This window comes from Lonchura striata, chromosome 29, assembly GCF_046129695.1.
Source record: "Lonchura striata isolate bLonStr1 chromosome 29, bLonStr1.mat, whole genome shotgun sequence".
Taxonomy (NCBI): domain Eukaryota; kingdom Metazoa; phylum Chordata; class Aves; order Passeriformes; family Estrildidae; genus Lonchura; species Lonchura striata.
This window is the reverse complement of record NC_134631.1, coordinates 7,665,155-7,691,855: the sequence shown is the minus strand read 5'-3', so window position 1 is coordinate 7,691,855 and position 26,701 is coordinate 7,665,155. Positions and strand designations below refer to the sequence as shown.

The 26,701-nt window shown below is 54.9% G+C and overlaps 1 protein-coding gene across 1 annotated transcript in view; it reads right to left on the bottom strand.

The window, feature by feature from the left end:
* The window catches only part of LOC110468027 (uncharacterized), a 619,922-nt gene that overhangs the window by 78,729 nt on the left and 514,492 nt on the right, over nucleotides 1-26,701 (bottom strand). Inside the window, 2 exon segments of the mRNA XM_077788935.1 lie at nucleotides 13,830-14,105; nucleotides 21,358-21,370. Of these exon segments, the coding sequence (XP_077645061.1) occupies nucleotides 13,830-14,105; nucleotides 21,358-21,370 (289 nt within the window).

Genomic DNA, 26,701 nt, shown 5'->3' with positions numbered 1-26,701 from the left:
AGCCCGGGGCCGGGTGTGTGCGGGGCAGGGATGGGGGAGCTTTGGGCTCTTTGGGTGGGCATTTTCCAAGCCCCACTGCCCAGGCCTTCGTGGCTCTGCCTGGTTGGGTTTTGCTTGGCTTGCTTGGCCCATCCAAAGGCTTTTCTCTTCCCTGGCTTGGAGGAGCTGCAGCAGCAATCTCTGAGCCCCTCGAGCCGAACCGGACAGCCGCTGCTCCGACACAGAGGAGCGGGACTGGCAGGAGAAGTCATCTTCATCTTCTTCCTGTTCTTCACCTTCCTTCCCCTCATCTTCTTCACCTTTCTCTGTGTCTCTTTCAGTCCTCAGAGCGTGGCCTGAGGCAGGGACAGCGGAACAGCCCCCGCAGCGCCTGCAGTGCCCGCCTGAAGCGGGAGGGACGTTTCCTGGGGGCAGCCGGCTGCCCGCGGAGGGCCTGGGCTCCCAGCCGGGCAGGCCGGGGCCTGGGGGGGCTGTGCGGGGCAGGCGCCGGCCCTCGGCTGCACGGCTCCTGTGCCGGGTGCTCAGCCCAGGCCTCCCGAGGGACGGGCACTGCGAGCCCCTCTGACACAAAAACTTTCCACTTGTCCACATTCTTTTCTTTCTCCTGTTCTGGGGGCAGCTCCAGGAGGCTCACATTGTCCCACTCGTCATCCTCTGGGTACAAGGGCTTGGCCAAGATCACATGCTTGGGCCAGTTCTCCTGCACGAGCCCCGTGTTGCTGTCATTTTCCCAGTTGGAGAGTCCTGAGGGTCTGCTGCCATTCCCTCTGGAAACGTTTTGGCCAACGTATTCTTCCCAGTCTGAAATTTCTGCATAGCTGACGACATCTCCTCCGGACAGCACTTGCTCAATGCATTCTTCCCAGTCTGAGGGGTCTTGGGAGCTGCTGACTTCTCCCTGGGACAGGTCTTGGTCCAAATATTTTTCCCAGTCAAAGTGTTGGTGGTAACTCGTGACTTCCCCGTGGGGCAGATCATCCTCCGTGCATTCTTCACTGTAGGACGCTTCCTGGGACAGCTCAGGGTCTCCAAGCAGGAAAGGCTCCAGGTCATGCAAGAACTGCCAACTTTTGTTTTCCTCATCGGAGCCATCCATCCTCTCCTGCACTGCCAGCCCTGACCACACTGCTGCCTCCTCAGCAGCTCCGGACGGGGCAGCAGCTCCCGGCTCGGCCTTCGTGGGACTGCCTGGGGCAGGGGAGGCGCTGGGCAGGGCAGGGGCTGCCTCTGCTGCCACCTCTGTGCCCACGGGGCTGGCAGAGCTGGGCCCCTCTGGGGGAAGAGCTGTGCTGTCCTCGGGACTAAGCTTGCTGGCCAATTCCACTTTGGACTGCCCCTCAGCAATCAGACTGTACCCTGAAGAGAGCATGATGTCCTCTCCTGCAGGGGACAGCTTCTCCTCTCTCGTGCTGTCCCCTTCAGAGACCTCAATGTCCTCTTCCACTGGGGACAGCTCCTGGTCACTCATACTGTCCTCGGGAATGTTCTCGATGTCTTCTTCCACTGAGGACAGCTCCTGGTCACTCTCACTGTCCTCTGCAATGTTCTCGATGTCTTCTTCCACTGAGGACAGCTTCTGGTCACTCATGCTGTCCTCTGGAATGTTCTCTATGTCTTCTTCCACTGAGGACAGCTCCTGGTCACTTGTGCTCTCTTCTGGAGCAACCTCGATGTCTTCTTCCACTGAGGACAGCTCCTGGTCACTTGTGCCATCCTCTGGAGCAACCTCGATGGCCTCTTCCACAGAGGACAGCTCCTGATCACTTGTGCTGTCCTCTGGAATGTTCTCAATGGCCTCTTCCACTGGGGACAACTCCTCGGCACTTGTACCATCCTTTGGAAAAATCTTGATGGTTTTTTCCCCTGAGGACAGCTCCTGGTCACTTGTGCTGTCCTCTGGAATGTTCTCGAGGGCCTCTTCCACGGAGGACAGCTCTGGGTCACTTGTGCTGTCCCATGGAATATCTTCAATTGCCTCTTCCACAGAGGACAGCTCTGGGTCACTTGTGCTGTCCCATGCAAAATCATCACTTGCCTCTTCCACTAAGGACAGCTCCTTGTCTCTTGTGCTGTCCTCTGGAATGTTGTTGATGGCCTCTTCCACGGAGGACAGCTCTTGCTCATTTCTGCTGTCCTCTGGAACAACCTCGACGTCCTCTTCCACTGAGGACAGCTCCTTCTCTCTTGTGCTGTCCTCTGGAATGCCCTCAAGGGACTCTTTCACTGGGGACAGCTCCTGGTCACTTGTGCTGTCCCATGGGATGTCCTCAATTGCCTCTTCCACTGAGGACAGCTCTGGGTCAGTGTTGCTGTCCCCTGGAGGGAGCTCGATGGCCTCTTCGACCTGGGACAGCTCCTCGTCACTGGATGAGGAACAAGTCTGGGTGTTCTTCTCCTCCTTCACTGAGCCCAGTGGGTTCTCCAAAGAACTGGAGCTGACATCGTCCTCCCAAGGGAGCAGCTCTTGGTTTCCCAAATCTTCCCCTTGGGACAGGAGAGGCTCAGAGGGCTCCTCGTCCTCCTCAGCAGCTCCAGCCGGGGCAGCAGCTGCCGGCTCGGCCTCCGTGGGACTCTGCAGGGAAGGAGAGGCGCTGGTCAGGGCAGGCACTGCCTCTGCTGCCACCTCTGTGTCCGCGGGGCTGGCAGAGCTGGGCCCCTCTGGGGGACAAGGCTGAGGCTCCTCGTCCCTCCCTGGGCACAAGGGTCTGTCCCAGATCTCAGAGCTGATGTTGTGTCCCCATTGGGACAGCTCCTGCCTGCTCACATCTTCCCCCCTTTGGGACAGCTTTCGCTCACTCACATCGTCCCCCCGGGGCTGCTCTTGGGCTGCAGCGTCTGGTCCTTGGCACAGCTCCCTGCCACTGCTGTCTCTCACTTGGGACAATTCCAGCTCTCTCCTGTCTTCCCATTGAGACATGTGGGAGTGTACACCTTGTCCCCATGCTGAGAGGTCTTGGTACCTCTCACCTTCGCTCTGGGAATGCTCTTGGGCATCATCCCCTTGGGAATCCTCTGGGACACTCAGATCTCTCTGCAGGGACAGCTCGTGGCACCTCTCGTCTTCTCCCCATCCCATCTCCTACCGCCCACTCACATTTATTTTCCACTGGGAAATCTCTTGGGTTGTCACACATTCTTCCCTCTCCCACCCCTCTTGGTACATCTCACTGTCCTCCTCCCACTGGGACAGCTCCTGAGCTCTGATGGTTTCTTCCCCTTCATTGAGCTCTTGGTTTGTCTCCCCTCTGGACTGGGAAACTTCCCAAACTCCCACACGTACCTGGCCTTGGTACAGCTCTTGGCTGCTCCAGGCTCCCCACCGGGACATTTCTTGGGCTCCTGGAACTCCTCTCCTGCGGGTCTCTTCCACATCTTCTCTAGGGGAAAGCTCTCGGTCCATTTTCACGAAGAGCCTCTCCTCCTCCTCAGTCTGTGACAGTGGCAGGACTGAGCTGCCCACTGCCCCTGACCACAGCTCACTGGTGGCTTCCAGCCAGCTGGGCAAGGTGCTGTGGGACCGGGAGGTGGAGTTGGCTTTGTCCTCGTCGCTGTCTCTGTCTGTCGCTGTCGGCCGCTGTCGCTGTCGGCGTCTGGCGCAGACAGAGCCAGGGAGCTGCGTCCTCCTCAGAGAGCGGCTCTCCTGGGACTGGGCACCCCAGGGCTCTGCGCCCCTTGGAGACCCTCAGCCCGGGCGGGGCTCCCTGATGTCACAAGGGTCTCTGGCCACCACCACGTCCCACATCACAAAGGGCCGTGACACCATGTGCCGTGTCACAAAGGGCCACCCCCGGCACCCCAACAGCACTGGAGCAGACAGGAACCTGTTGCAGTTTATGTTTATTTCATTAAGTTATTGTTAAGTGGTACATTTTTTTGACTTCCCATGGTTTTACCTAGTTGTTTTTTTTCCCTATGTTGCACACTCCCTTTAAAGGTGTCCCTCAATTATTCCCCTCCCTTTGTCCCAGTCCCTTCCCTGCCTGTCCAGGCAACCCTGCCACTTTTTCCTGAATGTTCCCTGCCACTCAGCCCCTGGGCCACTCCCTGATTGAGATCCTGTCGTGGTTTGATGAGGAAAAAGAATTTTATTGGAAAGAAGAGGTCAGTTTGGATACTGACCACTTGAAGGTGGACACGCCTCTGTGAACAGAGAGGTGTTAAAAGGAGAATTCCCAGGAGAACTCTCTCTTTTTATTAATTATCTAGAGAGTGGGAACCGATTATGGTCCATGTTATGTCTCACTGTACTTTGTTCAAGTTAGGTGGTAAGATTCTGAATGTTTGAAAATGTCTTCATTTTAAATTTTGTGCGTATTTTTTTTTCCTTTCTTTTTTTATTTTATAGTAGCATAATAGTAGTAGCTTAATAAAGTTTTTCCCTTGTTCTTAAGCTTCAGTCTGCTTTGATCTGTTCTCGACCACATTGTGATTACAACATAATGTAGAGTAATGTTTTTATTCCATAACTGTTATAGAAATATACAATATGTAATAAAAATAAATTAATTGCTAGTTTTCCTTATTCCTTCAATTTTCTCTTCACTTTTCTATTCTTATTCTTCTTATGGTTCTTTTCCTACTCTTTACTATTCTTCTTCTTCTTTGCTACTTCTATGTATTTTTATATTCTTATTCCTATTCCTATTCTTCTTCGACATATTTTGAAATTCTTATTCCTATTCCTATACTTTTTCTTCTGCATATATTGAAATTCCCATTCCTAGTACTCTTCTAAGTATTTCTAAATTCTTATTACTATACTTCTTCTATCTACTCTTAAATAATCATTCTATGTCTTGTCTTTTTAGTCTTCATCTTTGTCTTCTTCCTCTTTGCTGTCTTCATCTTCTTCATCCTATTTGTCTTCACCTTCTTCATTGTCTTCATCTTCTTCACAGTCTTCATCTTCTTCATCTGCTATGTCGTCTTTGCCCTCTTTTTCTGTGTCTTTGTCTTCATCTTTGTCTTTGTCGTCTTTGCCATTGTCCTGGAGTGGTTTGTGCTCAGAGTCTGTTCCAGGAGCCTCTGCTTTGTGCCCCAGAAGTGGTTGCTGCACCTTCCAGCCCGGGGCCGGGTGTGTGCGGGGCAGGGATGGGGGAGCTTTGGGCTCTTTGGGTGGGCATTTTCCAAGCCCCACTGCCCAGGCCTTCGTGGCTCTGCCTGGTTGGGTTTTGCTTGGCTTGCTTGGCCCATCCAAAGGCTTTTCTCTTCCCTGGCTTGGAGGAGCTGCAGCAGCAATCTCTGAGCCCCTCGAGCCGAACCGGACAGCCGCTGCTCCGACACAGAGGAGCGGGACTGGCAGGAGAAGTCATCTTCATCTTCTTCCTGTTCTTCACCTTCCTTCCCCTCATCTTCTTCACCTTTCTCTGTGTCTCTTTCAGTCCTCAGAGCATGGCCTGAGGCAGGGACAGCGGAACAGCCCCCGCAGTGCCCGCAGCACCCGCCTGAAGCGGGAGGGACGTTTCCTGGGGGCAGCCGGCTGCCCGCGGAGGGCCTGGGCTCCCAGCCGGGCAGGCCGGGGGCTGGGGGGGCTGTGCGGGACAGGCGCCGGCCCTCGGCTGCACGGCTCCTGTGCCGGGCACTCAGCCCAGGCCTCCCGAGGGACGGGCACTGCGAGCCCCTCTGACACAAAAACTTTCCACTTGTCCACATTCTTTTCTTTCTCCTGTTCTGGGGGCAGCTCCAGGAGGCTCACATCGTCCCACTCGTCGTCCTCTGGGTACAAGGGCTTGGCCAAGATCACATGCTTGGGCCAGTTCTCCTGCACGAGCCCCGTGTTGCTGTCATTTTCCCAGTTGGAGAGTCCTGAGGGTCTGCTGCCATTCCCTCTGGAAACGTTTTGGCCAACGTATTCTTCCCAGTCTGAAATTTCTGCATAGCTGACGACATCTCCTCCGGACAGCACTTGCTCAATGCATTCTTCCCAGTCCGAGGGGTCTTGGGAGCTGCTGACTTCTCCCTGGGACAGGTCTTGGTCCAAATATTTTTCCCAGTCAAAGTGTTGGTGGTAACTCGTGACTTCCCCGTGGGGCAGATCATCCTCCGTGCATTCTTCACTGTAGGACGCTTCCTGGGACAGCTCAGGGTCTCCAAGCAGGAAAGGCTCCAGGTCATGCAAGAACTGCCAACTTTTGTTTTCCTCATCGGAGCCATCCATCCTCTCCTGCACTGCCAGCCCTGACCACACTGCTGCCTCCTCAGCAGCTCCGGACGGGGCAGCAGCTCCCGGCTCGGCCTTCGTGGGACTGCCTGGGGCAGGGGAGGCGCTGGGCAGGGCAGGGGCTGCCTCTGCTGCCACCTCTGTGCCCACGGGGCTGGCAGAGCTGGGCCCCTCTGGGGGAAGAGCTGTGCTGTCCTCGGGACTAAGCTTGCTGGCCAATTCCACTTTGGACTGCCCCTCAGCAATCAGACTGTACCCTGAAGAGAGCATGATGTCCTCTCCTGCAGGGGACAGCTTCTCCTCTCTCGTGCTGTCCCCTTCAGAGACCTCAATGTCCTCTTCCACTGGGGACAGCTCCTGGTCACTCATACTGTCCTCGGGAATGTTCTCGATGTCTTCTTCCACTGAGGACAGCTCCTGGTCACTCTCACTGTCCTCTGGAATGTTCTCGATGTCTTCTTCCACTGAGGACAGCTTCTGGTCACTCATGCTGTCCTCTGGAATGTTCTCTATGTCTTCTTCCACTGAGGACAGCTCCTGGTCACTTGTGCTCTCTTCTGGAGCAACCTCGATGTCTTCTTCCACTGAGGACAGCTCCTGGTCACTTGTGCCATCCTCTGGAGCAACCTCGATGGCCTCTTCCACAGAGGACAGCTCCTGATCACTTGTGCTGTCCTCTGGAATGTTCTCAATGGCCTCTTCCACTGGGGACAACTCCTCGGCACTTGTACCATCCTTTGGAAAAATCTTGATGGTTTTTTCCCCTGAGGACAGCTCCTGGTCGCTTGTGCTGTCCTCTGGAATGTTCTCGAGGGCCTCTTCCACGGAGGACAGCTCTGGGTCACTTGTGCTGTCCCATGGAATATCTTCAATTGCCTCTTCCACAGAGGACAGCTCTGGGTCACTTGTGCTGTCCCATGCAAAATCATCACTTGCCTCTTCCACTAAGGACAGCTCCTTGTCTCTTGTGCTGTCCTCTGGAATGTTGTTGATGGCCTCTTCCACGGAGGACAGCTCTTGCTCATTTCTGCTGTCCTCTGGAACAACCTCGACGTCCTCTTCCACTGAGGACAGCTCCTTCTCTCTTGTGCTGTCCTCTGGAATGCCCTCAAGGGACTCTTTCACTGGGGACAGCTCCTGGTCACTTGTGCTGTCCCATGGGATGTCCTCAATTGCCTCTTCCACTGAGGACAGCTCTGGGTCAGTGTTGCTGTCCCCTGGAGGGAGCTCGATGGCCTCTTCGACCTGGGACAGCTCCTCGTCACTGGATGAGGAACAAGTCTGGGTGTTCTTCTCCTCCTTCACTGAGCCCAGTGGGTTCTCCAAAGAACTGGAGCTGACATCGTCCTCCCAAGGGAGCAGCTCTTGGTTTCCCAAATCTTCCCCTTGGGACAGGAGAGGCTCAGAGGGCTCCTCGTCCTCCTCAGCAGCTCCAGCCGGGGCAGCAGCTGCCGGCTCGGCCTCCGTGGGACTCTGCAGGGAAGGAGAGGCGCTGGTCAGGGCAGGCACTGCCTCTGCTGCCACCTCTGTGTCCGCGGGGCTGGCAGAGCTGGGCCCCTCTGGGGGACAAGGCTGAGGCTCCTCGTCCCTCCCTGGGCACAAGGGTCTGTCCCAGATCTCAGAGCTGATGTTGTGTCCCCATTGGGACAGCTCCTGCCTGCTCACATCTTCCCCCCTTTGGGACAGCTTTCGCTCACTCACATCGTCCCCCCGGGGCTGCTCTTGGGCTGCAGCGTCTGGTCCTTGGCACAGCTCCCTGCCACTGCTGTCTCTCACTTGGGACAATTCCAGCTCTCTCCTGTCTTCCCATTGAGACATGTGGGAGTGTACACCTTGTCCCCATGCTGAGAGGTCTTGGTACCTCTCACCTTCCCTCTGGGAATGCTCTTGGGCATCATCCCCTTGGGAATCCTCTGGGACACTCAGATCTCTCTGCAGGTACAGCTCGTGGCACCTCTCGTCTTCTCCCCATCCCATCTCCTACCGCCCACTCACATTTATTTTCCACTGGGAAATCTCTTGGGTTGTCACACATTCTTCCCTCTCCCACCCCTCTTGGTACATCTCACTGTCCTCCTCCCACTGGGACAGCTCCTGAGCTCTGATGGTTTCTTCCCCTTCATTGAGCTCTTGGTTTGTCTCCCCTCTGGACTGGGAAACTTCCCAAACTCCCACACGTACCTGGCCTTGGTACAGCTCTTGGCTGCTCCAGGCTCCCCACCGGGACATTTCTTGGGCTCCTGGAACTCCTCTCCTGCGGGTCTCTTCCACATCTTCTCTAGGGGAAAGCTCTCGGTCCATTTTCACGAAGAGCCTCTCCTCCTCCTCAGTCTGTGACAGTGGCAGGACTGAGCTGCCCACTGCCCCTGACCACAGCTCGCTGGTGGCTTCCAGCCAGCTGGGCAAGGTGCTGTGGGACCGGGAGGTGGAGTTGGCTTTGTCCTCGTCGCTGTCTCTGTCTGTCGCTGTCGGCCGCTGTCGCTGTCGGCGTCTGGCGCAGACAGAGCCAGGGAGCTGCGTCCTCCTCAGAGAGCGGCTCTCCTGGGACTGGGCACCCCAGGGCTCTGCGCCCCTTGGAGACCCTCAGCCCGGGCGGGGCTCCCTGATGTCACAAGGGTCTCCGGCCACCATCACGGCCCACATCACAAAGGGCCATGACACCATGTTCCTTGTTTTAAAGAGCCAGCCCCGGCACCCCAACGGCACTGGAGCATAGGGGAACCTGTTGCAGTTTATGTTTATTTCATTAAGTTATTGTTAACTGGTTCATTCTGTTATCCCGCAACGTTTCCCTCAAGTAATTTTTTTTCCCCATCGTTGTACACTCCCTTTTATACCTTCGCTCAAGTTATTCCCCTCCCTTTGTCCCAGTCCCTTCCCTGCCTTTCCAGGCAACTCTGCCACTTTATCCTGACTGTTCCCTGCCACTCAGCCCCTTAGCCAACCCCTGATTGGAACCCCCACTTGGAAATCTCCTAATCCAGGTTGCCCCATTGTCCCCTGTGCCTTTCCTGATCCTGATGGTCCCACAGTGTTGATATAATCCTCTCACTCCTGCCCTGAGGATTCCCTGTTTCTTTGCTGTTTGTGCCCACCGCCTGACGTGGATCTGAGCAAAACCCCTTGCAAACGAGGGTGAGTGGCTCTTTTTTATCCCGCTCTCTGCACCTCGAATAAACTTTCCCCATGGGAGCTGAAGGAAAAGAGGCTACTCCTTCCTCCTTTGCCTGGTCCCTGCCGTGGCTGTAACAGCGTGCAGGGCAGAGCTTGCAGCTCTGCAGGTTCACCTGTGGGCAAAGCCCAGTCCCCGGCTGTTGGCCGGTCCCGTCGTGGCTGCCGGAGCGCACAGAGCCAGCCCGGGTTCCGGGGGCTCGGGCAGGAGCCGGCCGGGAGCATCCCCGGAGCGGTGTCCTGGCGGGCCCTGCTGTGCCCCGAGCCCTGCGAGGCTTCGGCCCCGCTGGCCCACGGCAGCCCGGCCCCGCAGTGCCGAGCCCTGGCCGTGCGGGCTGCGCTGCCCAGGGCACGAGGAATTGGCCGCACGGCCGTGCCGGGGGCTCGTGGGCAGCGGCTCCAGGAGCCGCGGCAGCCCGGGGAGCAGGGGTGTCCCTCAGGGCTGTGCCCGGGCCCCGGGGCTCGGCCCTGCCCGCAGCAGCGGCACCCGGGGGCAGCGAGCGCGGCCTCGGCGGCCGGGCAGGGCACGGGCAGCCGAGCGGGGCAGGGGCAGCCCCGAGGCCGGGGCCGTGCCCGGGCACCGGGCCGAGCTGGAGAAGCGGCACCGCCAGAGCCTCCTGCGCTGCCGCGGGGCCGGGGCCCGGCCGCTGCCCCCGGCCCGGGGCAGGGCCCGAGGCAGCGGCTCCTGCGGCTCTCCCCTCGCCCCTGCGGCGCCAGGGCACAGCGGCCGGGCCGGGGCTCGCTCCCTGCTGCCGGCCGGGCGCTGCCGAGGGCTCCCCGCCCGCCGGGGCCGGGGCCGGGCGCTGAGGGAGCGGCGCCGCCATCGCTGCCGCCCTCAGGGGCTCTGAGGGGAGCGCGGCTCCCGCCAGCCCCGCTCCGCCCGCACGGGCAGCGCAAACCTGGAGCACAAAGACACACGGCGCTGCCATTGTGTCCGTGCCCTTCCAATGCACCCGCACAGCGGCCCCGGGGCTGCGCTCGGCCGCGGCAGCAGCGCTCCAGGCCCGAGCTCTGTGGGATGTGACACTAAACCCACAGGCTTTAGTCTACTTGGGAGAGAAAAGTGAATGTTTCGGTCTCCTTGGGATAGAAAACTGCTTTTGATTGAACTATTCTGTCGTACACTGGTGTGAAAAAAGTCATAAACACTAAACTGGCATAATTAGAGGTCCCTGTGGGTCAAAAGTCATAAACAAATAGTTAGCAACATCTCTACTAACAAAAGATTCAATAAAAGTAAAAGCTAGGCTATCAAAAATTTTCAGAGTCTTGTCACCTGTTGCTCTTGTCTTTTACCATGTTTAAATTTGTTTCCTGTGATCTTTTTTATTTTGGGCACAATGAAGCAAAACTGAGCAGCATCAGGGAAAAACCCATAGCTAGGTCCAAGGCTTCAGAATGGCTGTGGAACTCCCGGAGGACTCGCACGCTTCAGCCGTGCACAAAAGCTCCTCTCCTTTCCGAGGCTGCACGGCAGCACACGGGGAGTAAAATCAGAGTTCCTCCTGATTTCCTACACTTGCCCTCCGTCATTTATCCAGCACCTTCTCCAAGTGCAGGGAGTGAGAGGAGACAGATCAAGTGTAGTTCTGGATAATCTGTTTTCTTGTTGCTTCTCTTTGGACCGCCACTTGTCGCTTTTGAGGTTTCCTCGCTGCTGTCCCCCGTCCCTCCCCGGCCCCCCGGGACCCTCCGGCTAGCTGTCCCCTCCAGGGCCGGGGTTTTCCGTGGTCCCACTGCCCTGGGCTTACCAGGCAGCGTCTGGGTTAGCACGGTCTAAGCTGCGGCGTTGCCTCAGTTGCCACTAGGATTCGAGATAAAGAGACCAAGAGAGACCAATGGTATGCTTGTCCAGAGAGATTGTATTGCCTGAACGGTAGCAGGGACCAAAGGCCCCGGGCTATTGCCCAGATACAGTTTTATGCAGCAAAATTAAGAGATAAGGTCTAAACAATAGAGGCAGTGTCCAGCTAAGGCACATCAGAACCACCCCAGGGGCCAGGTCCAATGGGAACTGCTCAGGGGTGGGGAGAAGGGAGTTTACAGAGGAATGCTGAAGCGGGACTTTCCCGAATGTTGTGGTTTGACACGGAAAGAGAATTTTTTCCGGAAGGAAGAGGTCAATTTAGATATTGACCAATTGAAATTAGGCACGCCTCTGAGAACACAGAGGGGTTGAAAGCAGAATTCCCAGGGGAACTCGCTCTCTTTGGTTCCGGTCAGCGTGCAGTGCAAACCTCCCCTGCCCAGCCACGAGCCGGGTGGGAGAGGTGAAGCCCCATGGCCTGATGGAGGTAACTCCGAAGGGTGGAGGGACTGGAACCGGGCTGGCCCCTGCAGATGGAAGGGTGGAAGAAATCTGGGATGTCTCCATTGCCCCCCGCCCAGAGTTTCTCTCCCGACAGGGAGAGAGAAAAGAGACAGCGGCAGTCAGCAGAGGGGGGGAAGCTGCAAGGTGCCCAGTTGCGTGGGAGTTGCTGGATGTCCAGGCATCGGGCCATCCCTGGGAGTTTGGACTTTTAACCCTTCCTTGAGAAATGAAAGCTTGTGAATTTTTCCTTCCCCTCCTCAGTTTGAAAGAGAGGAAGAGGGACACCTTGGACCCTGGGATGTTGGGAGGAGGAATTCTGGATGGGAGGGGGACAAGGAGTGGCTTTTGGCTGGACTTTTCCGTGTTAGCCACAACCTGAACCAATCTTCTCCTTCAAGAGGGACTGTGTTTTGGGAGGATGCCAGTGAGTCAAGAGACCTGCTTCAGCTGGGAAAAAGACAAAATTGGAGTGAACAGAGAAAAAGTTAGGGGGTTTGTGGTGGCGCCTCCTTGTCCTGGAAAGGAAAGAGAAGAGAAGAAGATCTCTGTTCTTGAGCCCTCGGCCCCAGGGGAAAATGGGGGGTACTGTGGTCCCAAACAATGAAAACTGAACTGTTGTTTTTCTCCCCTCTTGGCAGGGCATCCTTGAAAGGAAAAATCCTAAAAGCAGTCTGTCCATCCATGCATTGGTGGTGAGAGCACTGTGCATGGAAAGGAGAAGGGTCACCATGGCAAACTTTTTCTCCGGGCGGTGCCATGTGTGACATGGAAGCACAGGATGTGGAGCTGTGTTTCTTGGGGGAGTCTGTGGCACAGGAGAGACTCCTGTTCCCTCGATAGACTGAGTATCAGTTGTTTGGAGGGTGGAAACCTGATTGGGGTGCAGATTGTGTCTCACTGTGGTTTGTTGGAGTTGGGTGGTGGGGGGAGGAATGTTTTGCAAGGTTTTCATTTGATCTTTGTGTGGTTTTTTTTCCTGTTCTTTAGTTTTCTCTTTTCTTTAGTAGTAGTAGTTTAATAAAGTTTTTTTCTGTTATTAAGCTTGGGCCTGCTTTGCTCTGTTCTAGATTCCATTTCACAGCATTCAAGGGAGGGATCACATTTTCATGGGGGCACTGGCATTGTGCCAGTGTCAAACCATGACATCTGCCCACAGAGCTCCTGAGCCGCCGGCGGCCGCAGCCCCTCCCCGTGGCCTCGGGCCCAGCCAGGACACCCCCCCGGCTCTATCCCCACGCTGATTTTGGGGGGTCCTGTGTCCCCCAGCCCTGCTGTCACTCTGCCCCTGCCCCCTGCTCCCAGTGTTCCCAGTAAAGCTTCCCAGTTAAACCCAGCCCAGTTCATGGGGGCACTGGGGAGGGACTTGGGGGGACCCCACGGCGGGGCCGGCCCTGGGCAGGGAGGGCGGGTCCAGGTGGGGAACACTGCCTGCTGCGGGTCTGCCCGGCAACTGGTGAGTCATCAGCCCCGCTCGCTCTCATTGGCTGACTCTTCTCCACCGCGTTCTCTCATTGGCTGAGGAGAGGCCCGGCAGTGCAGAGAAGGAACGGGAGAGATCCCGCCCCGAGCACCGGCACGGGGACAACAGACCCAGCCTGGGCACAGGGAGGGAATTTATTACCAACCAAACCACGGCAGCACCCGGAGAAGGGAAAGAAATCCCTCCAGCACCTTCCCCCACCCAACGGGGATCACCCACAACAGGGTTATCCACCATGGAGAGACGGGGACATCCGAGTTTAGACCAAAGCCAATTTTATTGAGTGTACCAGGTGTTTATACAGGGATTGACTTGTATGGGGCTTATAGAGGGCTCTGTTTTTGGTAACAATTTCCCATAGGTTACACATTCTTCATGACATCACATCACCTGGTAACATTACCTTATCAAAAAGTCTCACACCATATTGCCTGGTCAGTCTTCTTGCCAAGGCAGACTTAAAACTGTGTCTCCCACAGTTTCTGCTCAGTCAGGCCTCAGATATCGGGCCTCTTTATCAGCTCCATTGCTTTACTCTCTGTTTTATTCCCCATACGGGGACACCAGGGCCCTGCCCAACGGGGGTCACTGGGGATCATCCAGCCCGGATCCTCCCATGGGTCATGGAGCTGCAGCAGCGCACCAAGCTCTTTCCTCACTCCAAGCTCTTCCCTCACTTGGGGCACTCACAGGGCTTCCATCAGTGGTGCCTCCGTTGGTGCTGGGTCAAGGTTGAGCTCTGTGAGAAGCCTTTCCCACACTTCCCACATTCGTAGGGCCTCTCCCCGGTGTGGATGCACCGGTGCACGGTGAGGTTGGAGTTTTGCTTGAAGCCCTTCCCACAGTCGGGGCAGCGGAAGGGCCTCTCCTCTGTGTGAATCCGCTCATGTAGGAGGAGATTGGAGCTTCTCTGAAACCTCTTCCCACACTCCCCACACTCGTAGGGCCGTTCCCCAGTGTGGATCCTCTGGTGCCGGATGAGGCTGGAGCTCCGGCTGAAACCCTTCCCACATTCCAAGCACTTGTGGGGCTTCTCCCTGCCATGAGGCTTCTCCACCAGCTCCGAGCTCCGCCTGGATCTCCGCCCGCCTTCCTGGCTCAGGGGGGCTCTTTCCTCCCCGCAGCTCCCTGGGCTGGGTTTGCAGCTCCTCCTCCTACAGCATCTCCGGGGCTTTTCCTCCTCCTCCATTCAGCCACACCCTGGAAATGACAAATCCTGGTTAGAGGGAAAAACAACAGAAGAGCTGCTTGGACTGGAGGTTCCGCCTTGCCCAAGTTCATCCCTGGAAGTCATTGGGAATCTTGTAACTGTAAGAACCTCCAAAACACCAAGATTCAGCCCAAAAATCCCACAAACTTCAAGACACAAATCAAAAACTCCCTGAACATCACAAGTCAGCAAAAACCTCCTCTACAAGATAAAGATTCAGTTCCCACATAAAACCAAAGCACCAACATTTAGCCCAAGAATGCTCAGAAACACCAAGATTCGCCCCGTGAAAATCGTGGATCCACTTCACAGTCACCTGCTGCATGTGGAGGGAGCAGCACTCCTGGGCTGGGGGGAGGCTGCAGACACAGGGAGGGGTGGAACCTTCTGCTGCTTCCTCTTTCTGCTCCTCCTCCTCCTCCTGTGTCTCTGCTCTTCCTCACACTCCTCTTCCTCCTGCTATTCCTCCTTCTCCTGCACAATCCCACCTTCTCCTGCCACCTGCATCGTTTGACCATTTTGTTCCTCAAGCCTGCTTCTCCTTCCCTTCTCCTCCTGCCCCCAGGCCCAGCACCCACTGCCGGCTCCCTCTTCCCCCCAGCCCCACAGCATCCCAGCGCAGGGGCAGGGATGGAGCTGGGGCAGGTCGGGCTGGGGCAGCGCTGGGCTCTCGGCCGCTCCCGCCCGCACTCGGTCCCCACTGCAACCGCTCCTGCCAGGACAGCGCGGGGGGGCCCGGCCTTGGCGCTGCCCCACTCCCACCTCCCCAAATTCCCCTCGCGGGGCCATGGGGCCGAGGGGGGGCGCAGGTGGGTCCAGGTGGGGAACGCGGGGAGCTGCGAGTCTGCCTGGCAACTGGTGAGTCATCAGCGCCGCGGGCTCTGATTGGCTGAGCTCTGCCCGAGCCCTGGGGCTGCAGCACAGAGGGGACACCCTGCTCCAGGGGGGATGTCCCACAAACGGGGGACCCATGAAAGGAACAACAGGAAAGTGTCTTTACAAACAGATGCTCTGAATCTGCTCGGAGATAGGGCTAGAGAATTGTACATAAGGGTGTGACAGGAGAATCCATTGGTTTCCGAAAATGTCAGCCAAGGTCTTGCTAAATTCATTAACTTGGAGAAGAACAACAAAGCCTTAACAGAGCCATGAGTATCATCTGCTATACAAAACTGGGGTGCATATGAAAGGGGTAAGTAGTAGGTGGATTGAGAAGTCTGTAGCTCTCAAGTATTTCAGCCAACACAGAAAGGGAAAGGGAGATGCAGCTGGGAAATTTAGGATGAAAATGAGACTGTGTCCTACAACAATTGGCGAGATCCCATGGCTTGAATGTCCCATGGCCTCTCCCTTTTCTTAGGAATGAAATTACTTTTACAGGATTCCTCCATCTGCTCTGTGGACAGAATTCTCTGCTGATGTCAATTTTTCCACACACCCTGGGGTTCATCCCGAATTCCTTCCACCCTCCGGGGCGGCGGGCAGGGAGTGCAGCTGAAGGTGCCTCACCCACTTTGGGTGATCGGCTCCCTTGGCTGGTGGCGGCACCGGGGATTGACTGGGGACCCGGGAGTGACCAGGAGACAGACGAGTGACACATCAGGGGGTCTGTGAAGAGTCAGCAGGGAGAGAGCACTGAAAATCTCATCAGTGAGTGCCCTGGGATCCTCGGGGAGTGAACATGGCAGGGCACCCATGGAGGGGAGAAAAGGGAAAGCCAGGGAGGGGCCTGGCCAAAGGGATGATGATCCCAAAATGTCTCTGAAGGGTCCCTTGGGAGAATGTTGAGGTAGTCTGCACATTCCCCCAGAGGTAATTAAGGACATGGACACCCAGTGGGGCAATGAGGGAAGTGGAGAAGGCATTTGTACAACAGGGGATGGATGGTGTTGGTGTGCTGGGAAGGGATCAGGTGAAGGGGAGTGTGCAGCAATATGGTTCAGACAAGAAGCAGCAGGAGGAATCTGTGTAATAAGAAAAAGGATGATGGCAAAGAGGATGAACAGAAAAATACTCAGGATTGGTTTCTTTTCTAGCACCGTTTTTTCTCAGAATTTACAATCTCATACTTTCAATTCGCAGGAGAGGAAAAGCAGGAGGTCAGGATGCCAGGGGTTTCTCTGCGGTGGCAGCGGCAGCACCGGGCGCAGAGGTGCGGCACCGGGAGCACGGGCTGGGGCCTGTGGGGAGCTGCGGGGCCGGGCCGGGGCTGTGGGGCAGCCGGGGCTCAGCGCCGGGCGCTGCCTGACCCCACCAGCCCCGGGCAGGGCCGGCAGTGGCCCCCGGCCCCCAGGAGGCTGCGGGACGCCCCGGCCGCTGCCCGGCCCCGGGGAGCTGCCGGCCCTGCCCGCCGGGGGGGCCGCCTTTGGACACTGCGGCAGGACAGGCACCGGCTCTGCCACACGGGCTGGGCAGGGACCCTGAGCACAACGGGGAAAACAAAGGAACAGCTGGGAAATGCAGAGTGCACATGGAAGGATCAGGATTTGCTGTTCAGGATTTGCTTTGGGTCCCTGCAGAAAGGAAAGGTTTTGCAGAAAGCTCAGCAGCTCTCAGAGGATGAGCACCCACAGGCAGTGACCGGGGCTGCAGGAGTGGCACAAGAAGCCCTGCAGCACTTGGGCACAAAGGCACAGCAGCTGAAGGCAACAAGGGATGAGCAAAATGCCAAGCTGAAGGCAAAGGCCATGGCAGAGTTCCCACAGCCCCTGAGGGATCAACCCCAGGGCCCAAGGGGGCCCCAGCACCCAGGGCATGACGGGGTCGGCCACAAGCACCTGGCAGAGGCATTGCCCTCCTGGCCAGGGCAGAGCCCACCCAAACAGCCCCTGGGAAGGAGTCAGGGCTCCAGCTGCAGCCCACAAGGACACTGCAAGCACAGACAGCAGCACCCTCAGCAGAAGCAAGTCCACCCCTGCATGGACATGGATTGTCAGGGCTCTCTGAGCTCCCATCCCACCGGGGACCCACCACACTGGAGCCCTGCAGAACATTCAGGCTGGGTCTGCATCGAGAGGAGGCCTCTCCTGATGGACACAGGGGCCTCTCCATCCACTCGGAATCTTACACCTAAGGAGGGAAAATTGTAAAGGAATGTTTCAATTATTAAGGGAATAAATGGGAAAGTTGAACTGGTATCATTTGTTCAATCACTATTAGGATCTGTGGAGGATATGTTTGAAATGAACTTTTTTATTTTTCTTCCTACTGTCATTTTTATGAACCAGGAAGGAATTTGATGGTGGCATTGGAATATTATAAAAGGTGGTACAGAGGCTATTGCTGCTGTACCTTTGTGTCAAATGTCTGGCAAGGCCTCTGCTCAGTGAACTCAGAGGCGTGGGCAGCCCCAAAAGGAAAATTTGATGTAGAGGCTCTCCAAGTTACTCGGAAGCAACCAGGACAAGTGGGGGCTAAAAGCAACACCCTGTTCCAGGGGAGGGAAGGAAGGGCTCACAGCCTGGTATGGAGTCCCTGCTAAAGGCAGGGCTTTTGGAGCCAGGGATGTCTCCCTACAGCACTCCTATCCTGCCAGTCAGGGAATCAGATGGCTCCAATGAGGAGGACAAGAAAAAGTGCTAGACAAAGCCTCTGTGAAAAGGCTGAATTTCTTGGCTAAAACATCTTTTAAGTATCTGAAAAAAAAAAGAAGTGCAAATAATGGAGACAAAGATTAAATATTTGGGACATAATGGGACTGAAGGTTTGTTGTGGTTTGACACAAAGAGGGTCTGGGAAATCTCAGAAGTAACATTTCCCAGCACCAAAAAGGAGCTGCGACAATTCTGAGGATTAACAGGGAATTACACAGCCTGGATTGAGGATTCTCTGTTCCGGACAGAACATTGTAGGACTTTGTAACCCCAGACAGCCTCCATGCTGTGGTATGGAAAGGAAAAAGTGAGCAAAACTTGAGAAAATGAAAACCCAAAAATATTGATGCCTCAGCCCTGGCTCTTCCAGACTCAGAAAAGAAATTGGAATTGTAGGTGAATATTAAACAGGGCCATGCCAAAGGAACTCTTGGGCCAAAATGTTTCACCCAGTGGCCAGAGTGGCCTCATTGTCTGCAGAATTGTGCAGCCACAGATTCAACAGAACTGAGGCCCAAAACCTGATGACAACAGGATCTCCAATTGTTCCAGTCTGCCATCAAGTTCAAGCTTTGATCACCAAAAGAGCCTCGCAATGGATGAGCAGTGCTCGGTTATTACAGTGTGAAACTTGTGCAGTGGCACAGGAGGATTCAGAACTGAGGACAGGGGAAGGGTTTAACCCAGCCTCCTGTTTGAACAGCCCACAGAGGGGCTGGGAAGAAACCCAGCACTGCATTCAAGTGACACAGCTCCAGACACAGCCTGGGGGAGATTCAGGAGACATTGCCTGGCCTGAGGCAGAAAATGTCTTTGTGGATGGCTCTTCAAGGGCAGCAGAAGGGAAAAGAGTTCCAAGACACGCTGTTATTGAGGAAAGGGAATCAGACAAAGTGCAGGTTACCCCCATGGTCAGCTCAACCAGCACAGCTGTGTGTGCTTGTAAGAGCCTGGCACTGAAATGCCCTGAGCAGGAAGGCTTCAATATCTTCTGGTGACCCCATCTCACCTAACAGGGGGGCAAAAGCAATTCTGATTGCTCAGCAACCACTGGATCACTTATTAGGGTATGTCTAAAAGACATAATTTCAAGAAAAGGGACTGTGGAAGCAACAGACTCAGAGAGCAGAACTCATTTTACAGGAGATATCCTCCAGGGGCTTATGGCAGCTTTAGGAATACAATGGGACCTCCGTACCCCTGGCACCCCCACAGCTCAGGCTGGGTACAAAGAATGAATGGGGAAAGAAACACCTGTGGAAGCTGGGGATAGAAACCAAGATGCCATGGGTATGGTTTTTGACATTGGCTTGGGCAAGAAGAAGAGCCAGACCAAGGGCAGATATTCAATTATTTCCCTTGGAATTGATCTCGGGAATTCCATACCCTGGGAGTTCTCCACCTAGTGCAGGGTGGAGATAAGGGATGCACATTTAAAGCAGTCTGTGGCCAGAATCCTGTCTCTGGTGCAATCTCTCCCCCAGGAAGCTGGGCTGGCACAGAGCCTGCCTTGGCACTTTGCTGCTGCCAACATCCAAGCAGGACATGGGCTCTGCCTAAGGAGTGCAAAGCAGCACCACTGGTGGCCAAGTGGCGTGGCCCATGCCAAGGGGCCCCGAGGCCAGAAACAGCCGCCAGCACAGCTGAACACGGGGGGACCCCTCAGCCTGGGCTCCAGGTCTCTGCAGCCCCGGAGATTTGCACTTCCCGCCTGCAGCAGGAGGATGGGAGGCCCCCCTGAGCCTGCACTGAAGGCAGCGCAGCAGCAGCCAGGGCTCCACAGCGGGGCAAGGCCCTGGGCCTGCCCACACATCCTCTGCTGAAATCCTCGGCCTGGCCACCCTCCCTGGGCAGCTCCAGCCACCGGGGCCAGCCCTTGCTGCCACTGCTGCAGCTTCAGTGCTCTCTGGGCCTGCACTGCCACAGCTGCTGGGGACACACCGGGACAATTCCACTCTGGCTCTCACTCACACTCACACACTGCCCTGCCTGCCAGTGCATCCATGGAAAATAGACCAGCTCATAGACTTGAACATTGTTAACCTTTGATTTCTCTACTCAGGCTTGCTTTGCCTTGGCCTTGGGGAAAGAAATGTTAAAGGTTTTGTTAAGGGACGTTACACCACTCAGTAGAGATGAGTTTAACATCTCAACACACTGGGAATGGCCCAAAAGATACCCACAAAGATAACGACCAGCAGCAAAACATCAACCCCAGCAGCAAACAGCAACCAACACCTACCCCAGACACTGCCCCCGGCAGGGCTGCAGACACCTGGTCTGCAAAAGGCTGAGAAGGAAATCCAGCACTTCCCACCTCATTAACAGCACAAGCAAAGGAACACTCAAAAATGCACAACTTGAAACTACAGAACATTAAACCAATGGATTTAGATTGCTTTAGACTGTATCAATTTTGAGAAAACTCGAGTAAAACCCACATGTAATGGAACTATTTTCTCTGCACACCCGGGCTATGTGGGGCTGGAATGATTTCTGTTGCACATCCTGGCCAGAATCAAGGAATGCCTTGACTCTAACAATAAACATATTGGTGGAGTTTTTCTTTTTCCTGCAGTTCCAGTGCAAAGTTTAGAGCATTAGAGTATTTTTTGTAATAATCCTACTTCTGTATTTCTGGTTAGGTTTCGGTTAGGGATGTGAGAATGAATTTTTACTCCGAGAAGTAGAAAAAACTGAATTGCCTTGGAATTTTTTTGTGTATGTTTCTGTAAGAGATACCAAAATTTTGGTCTGGGTTTTTCAACACACACCTTTAGGCTGCACTTCACAAAACTAGAAGAGATTTAAAGGTGACCCTTTAAGTCACAAATACTAAATGGATTATTTGAAGGAAAAAAAAATAAAGCAGCAGGTTGTGGGGGAGGTGGCACATGTGAGGCTGCTGGAAGAGAAGCTGCATTCCAGGCACCCAGAAGGAGATTTAGAAATGCAAATTAACACCGCTGGGGCAAAGTGGGGACAATGTACCTGGCTCTTCTTGCCTGAGGCAGGAATTGGCTGATTCCCTCTGCCCCTCACCCCAAGCTCTGCCTGCTTGCACAGATGGAATCTGCACAGCTGAAGGCAGAGCCCATGCTGAGGATCTCTGACTCTGCAACAGAAATGGCTGAAGCTGCAAAGGGAAACAGCAAATGGAGAATGTTGGGAAAACTGCACTAAAATAAGGGGGGGATCATCCCTCTGCCCACTCCAACATCTGCTGTCACTGTCTGTGCTATACAGGGTGTATCAGAGCACTGGGGGTTTTGCTATAACAAGTTCAGGGAAATCAGTTGGAATTCATGTATATGATGATGGAATAAGAAAAACGGGGTCAATTGATGCAGCCCCAGCTTGAGGCAGAGCCCAAAAATTGGGAAAAGTTTAACAGCCACCAGAACAAATTCTACAACACCATGGACCAGCCACTGGGAACCCCAACAAATTTGTTAAAAATGCATATTATATGGCTCTACGCAGATAGTTACTATATGTCTTATGTCATATTGATTAGTTGTGCTGTATTAACATATTAATAGTATAATAAATGTAGCTTTGCAGATAAAATGAAGCTTTAGTAGTTAAAAGCGAAACTAAGTATGTGGAGGAGGGGTTTAAGGAATGAGACACTCACTCAAGGAACACCTAAATTTTCCAGAGAAGAGGAAGTTATGGTTTTCTTACTATAAGAAGCTAATTGTGTATTGTTTTAAGGGTGATTCCTCTAGATCCCAAGGTATGCTCATCTTGGTTTAAGTGCCTGAGCATCCGGACCTCCATAATTCTTTGTTTTTTACTGTCATGTACATGTCCTAACTCTAAATTTTTATTACTCTAAATGTATTATTACTTTTTTCACCTTTTTACTATTATTAAACCTTTAAAATTTTAAAAACCAAGTGATTGAGTTTTTCACAAATTCCTATCAAAATGCAGAGAACCCATTTATTATTTAAATGGCATAATTAGATTACAAGCTGTCCTCGGAATAAGAATCAACCAGACAGCTCCAGCTCCTGACCTTCCTGCTGACCAAGCCACTGAAATGAGGAACACAACATTTCACCAGGGGATGGGATCAGGTTATCTGTTAGAAGAAAAAACAGGAGTTTGTGGAAAACTAAGTGACTCAAACTGATGTTGGCAAAGAGAAGACAAAGGAAAAGTGCTGAAAAAGATAACAAAGGAAATGGGAGAGTAGTTTATGTATTGGTCCAAACATGGAAAGGATGGAATGGGACACAGCTCCCCGGCTCCCCAGCAGACCAGGGGTTAAAGGAATGCTGCTTCTCCTCTTCTGTGCTGCAGCAACTCTCATCTTTTTACCATGCTCCACACCTTGGCAGTGCAGCTCATCCAGCAGCTGAGCCAGGGCATGCAGGTGGCAGCCAGGCCTCCTGATCCACAAACGGCGACAAAAGGACAGGGAATGAGGGCACCGAGAATAATCCCAAAACCAAAGAGGACCCGGGAAGAACAAAACAGAGTCAAGGAGTGAATCTGCCTGGAGATAGGGCCGGGCACTTGTAGATAAGGAAGTAACTTGGCAAAGTGTGTCAGTCAGCTGTGGAACACCAGAAGGCACAACACCTTCAGCACTGACCTGGCCTGCAGAGAGAGCAGGGCTCAGCCAGCACAACCAGAAGCAGCAGTATTCCTTTTTGCATTATAAAAAACAGGCAAAGCAATATTTTCAGGCTTTCTTTTGCAGAATTCCCTGCCACAGGCAGGTTAAAGCCAGCAAGTTTGTCTTTGCTTAGGATTCAGGGAGTACGTTTCACAATCACACTGGTGCTGGACTAATAAAAAGGTGTGGGAACTCAAAATGTCTCTCAGACATTTTTAGAGGTTCCAGGCCCTGGTCAGAAGCATTCTAGACCCTGGCAGACAGCTGAAAAACAGCTGTGATTTTGAGTTTGAGCCATGGAATGAATGACCAACTTTGGAGATGGAACAAGCAGTCACAAAAGGTTAAATAGTATAGTATAAGTAATTACAAAGTAGAGGGGAAATTTTTTTAGTATCGTACAGGGGGGTTTTAACACTTGTACAGGGGGGTTTTCACTTTGTACATGGGGGTCAGAAGTTCTAACATGGAGGAAAGTGGGCTGATCCTGTTCTTCCTCCTTCTTCTTCCTTACCTCCATGTTCTTGGTGATGTTGGCACTCACAGATTGGTTTAGAGTAGAAAAACACTTGGCAACGTAGGTAGTAGGTATTGGGGAATAATTGTAAACATGTTATACGTAATATATCATATAAAATATAGCAGCAGCCCTGGGTGGGGGAAGAGACGAAGAAGACAGCAGAGAGAGAGGATGTCAGGGTGTGTGTGCCTCTACCCAGGCCGCTGATCAAATAGCCACAGTCCAAGAACATAATCTGTTAGATAACTAGCAATAAACTGCCTTGAGACCGAACAGCTAAAGCCTGTGGAGTTTTTCTTTGGAAGCACAGGTTGGAGGAGGAATTTCACCACCACATGAGACCCCAGAGCAAGGCCGGGGTTCTCACAAAAAGGCTGCAGAAAAGTCGGGCCTAAAGTAAAACTAGGCTTCTAATTTCACACACGAGGACTGAACTTGAGTCCCTAAGAAGGCTGGAACTGATCTCTGAGATGGAGAACAACAACATGACTTCGACCACAGTCACATGGCCCATCGCTGGGGGCCACAATGGCTCCTGCAGTCCCTGCCAGCTGCTGTGCCTTTTTTGTACCCATTTCAAACAGATCACAGAATTATAAGTTCAAAGATCAAACAGAATCATTTGGGTTCAAGGGTACCATAAAGATGATCCTGTTCCACCGCATGCCGTGGGCAGGAACACTTTCCCATAACCCCGGTTGCTCCAAGCCCTGTCCAGCCTGGCCTGGAACACTTCCAGGGATCCAGGGGCAGCCACAGATTCTCTGGCAGACCTGTGCCACGGATTCACCACCCTCACAAGAGACAATTTCTTTTCATTATCCCATCTAATCCCACCCTTTTGCAGTGGGAAGCCATTCCCCCCTATCCTGGAATTCCAGGCCCTCGGAAATACTGTTTCTTAATCTTTTTCGTTGGCGGGAGAAACCATCAGTTCCAATAAATGTTACAAATTGACCCAGAGAGTGCTCAAAGTCCCGCTACATTCCCAAACTTAGAGGAGAAGAACAAAGACTTAACAGAGCCATGAATATCGGCTGTTCTACAAAAGGAGGGTGCACATTAACGAGGACAGGCTCCAGGCGCATCGGGAAGTCGGAACCTTCCAAGGAACTCAGCCGGTGGGCAAAGGCAGAGGGAGATGCGGCCGGGAAAATGAGGATAAAAAGGAGGCTGCGGACTACAGCCACGGCAGAGAGCGCACGGCAAATGCCCCACGGCCTCTGCCCCTGCTCGGCAATAAAGTCACTTTGACAGGACTCCTCGCTCTCCGCCGGGCACACAAACCTCCGGCGACGGGAATTTCCCCGCCCGCTGCCGGCCGCGGGGCAGCCCCTCTGTCCTACCCACAGCAGCCGGGCCGAGCCAGCGCTGCTCCGGCAGCGGCTCCTGCCCGGCCCCGGCGGGAAGGAGACCGCGGGCAGCCGCTCCCGCAGCGCCCTCAGCCCGGGGCCGGCACGGGCCGGACACGGCACCGGCGAGCCGCCGGAGCCCCCTGCCGCCCCCTCCGCCCGCAGCCGGCCCCGAGCCCCCGCAGAGCCCAGCGCGGCTCCCACCTGCGCCGGGGCCGCCTCCGAGCTCCGCCGCCGCCGCCTCACCGCGCTCCGGCCGCTGCCGCCGCTGCCGGGCCCGCACAGCCGCTCGGCCAATGGCGGCGCTGCGCGGCCACGGCCGCCCTCAGCCCGCCGCCGGGGCCGCGCCGCGCCCCGCTCCCACCAATCAGCGCGCCGCAACCGCGACTGACGGCACCGGCGGCCAATGGCAGCGAGCTCGGGGCGGGCTCTGCGCACGGCCCCGCCTCGCCCCGCGCTCTCGGCGCCCCCGGGCTGCGTGAGGGGAAAGCCGGAGATGAGGAACAGCCCCGGCACGGGCCCGGCCCGAGCCGGGATTGAGCTGCCCACACAAACAAACTTCTCCGCGCCTCCCGCCACGGCTTTCCCGGCCCTGCGCCTCCCGTGCCTCCGCCTCTGCGGGAAGCCCAGGAGCCTCACTTCTCCTGCCCCTCGTTAGCGCATCAGTGCTTCGCTTTGATTTCCCCCGAAAAGGGAAACCTGCCCAAAGCCCTGTGGGTGGGTGGGGGAAGGGAGAGATTTCTGGCAGAAAACTCCAAAGACTCGGAGCAGGAGCAGGAGAAGTCAGTGCAGAGCCTTAAATGCAGCTTTCCCCACGCCTCCCTGCTCCCAGCTGCACCTCCTCCCCCGGCAGGGCAGGAGACAGGGAATGGGGCCATGCTCAGCTCATCCCCCGGGGCTTCTCCCTCTGCTCAGGGACAGGAGTCGTTCCCTGCTGCACCCTGCGCTCTCTCCCGGCCGAGACTTCTCCAGGAACTTCTCGGAGCGGAGTCCATCCCCTGGGCACAGCCCCCTTCGAGTGCTGCAGCGTGGGTCACTGTGCCACGGGCTCAGTCCTGCCAGGACAGGCTGCTCCAGCGGGGCCCCTCTGCCCGCGGGCTCACAGCTCCTCTCAGGCATCGCCGAGCTCCAGCCCGGCTCCTGCAGGGGCTGCAGGGGATCTCTGCATCCCCATGGACCTGCAGGGGATCTCTGCGTCCCTATGGACCTGCAGGGGATCTCTGCACCCCCACGGACCTGCAGGGGGATCTCTGCATCCCCATGGACCTGCAGGGGATCTCTGCACCCCCATGGACCTGCAGGGGATCTCTGCAGCCCCATGGACCTGCAGGGGGATCTCTGCATCCCATGGACCTGCAGGGGGATCTCCGCAGCGCCATTGTAATATATGTTATGGAATAATTTGTGCTTATGAAAAATATCCATCAAGTCAGTTGTGCTTGTAGAAAAAGATTCTTAAAGTTTTATATGACCAGTGGCTGCAGCCCGGGCTGGAGAAACCACAGATGGCAGAGAAAGAAAGACCTAATTTACAAATGAAAAAAGGTGTCTCTGTGCAGAGATGGGCTCTTTCCGGGGACAATCCAGGAGACACCCAACGTTTAACCCCTGGTCTGCCGGGGAGCCAGGAAACCGAGCACACGGGCATCCCGCCCTTGCAGCGGCTGAGGAGGCTGCTGGGCTGTGCTTCAGCAGAGGAGAGTGAATGTGGCTTACCACTCTGCCCTTCTCTAAAAACGGAGAATGGGTCAGGAGGTTTGGGCTCTGAGCACACAGGAGCCTGGCCCAGGCACAGGCCGTGGTGGGACAGGGGGACAGGAGCCTTCTGTGACTGACCGTGGCTCTCTGGTTTCTCTCTGCAGGCTGCCAGCTCCTCACACCATGGAAACGGCCCCACTTGGCCTGCCAGTCTGGGAGGGCTGGAGGGCTGTGGGTACTCATTTGCTGTCAAAAATAAATTGTGTTTTTTTGTCATTGTCATTGTCATCATCAGAACGTTTCTTTCATCCTTTTCCAAGTTTTTGGCCCCTCCAGGGTAATATTTTTGTGTCCTTCCTCAGCCACTTGATGGCATTTGGATAGGGGGGTAAGCAATGTGAAAAGTTCAACAACAGCTCCAGTTGCCAACTGCAGCAGCCCCTTCAGGAGCCCTGAGCTACCAGCAAGGTCCACGTGTGCCTTGCAAAAGGGAGTGGTTTGCAGCGATGGGGTTGTTGCCCTGCTGCAAAAGCTGGGAGCAGATCAGAAGTGACAAAATGCCATTTTGGCTCAACC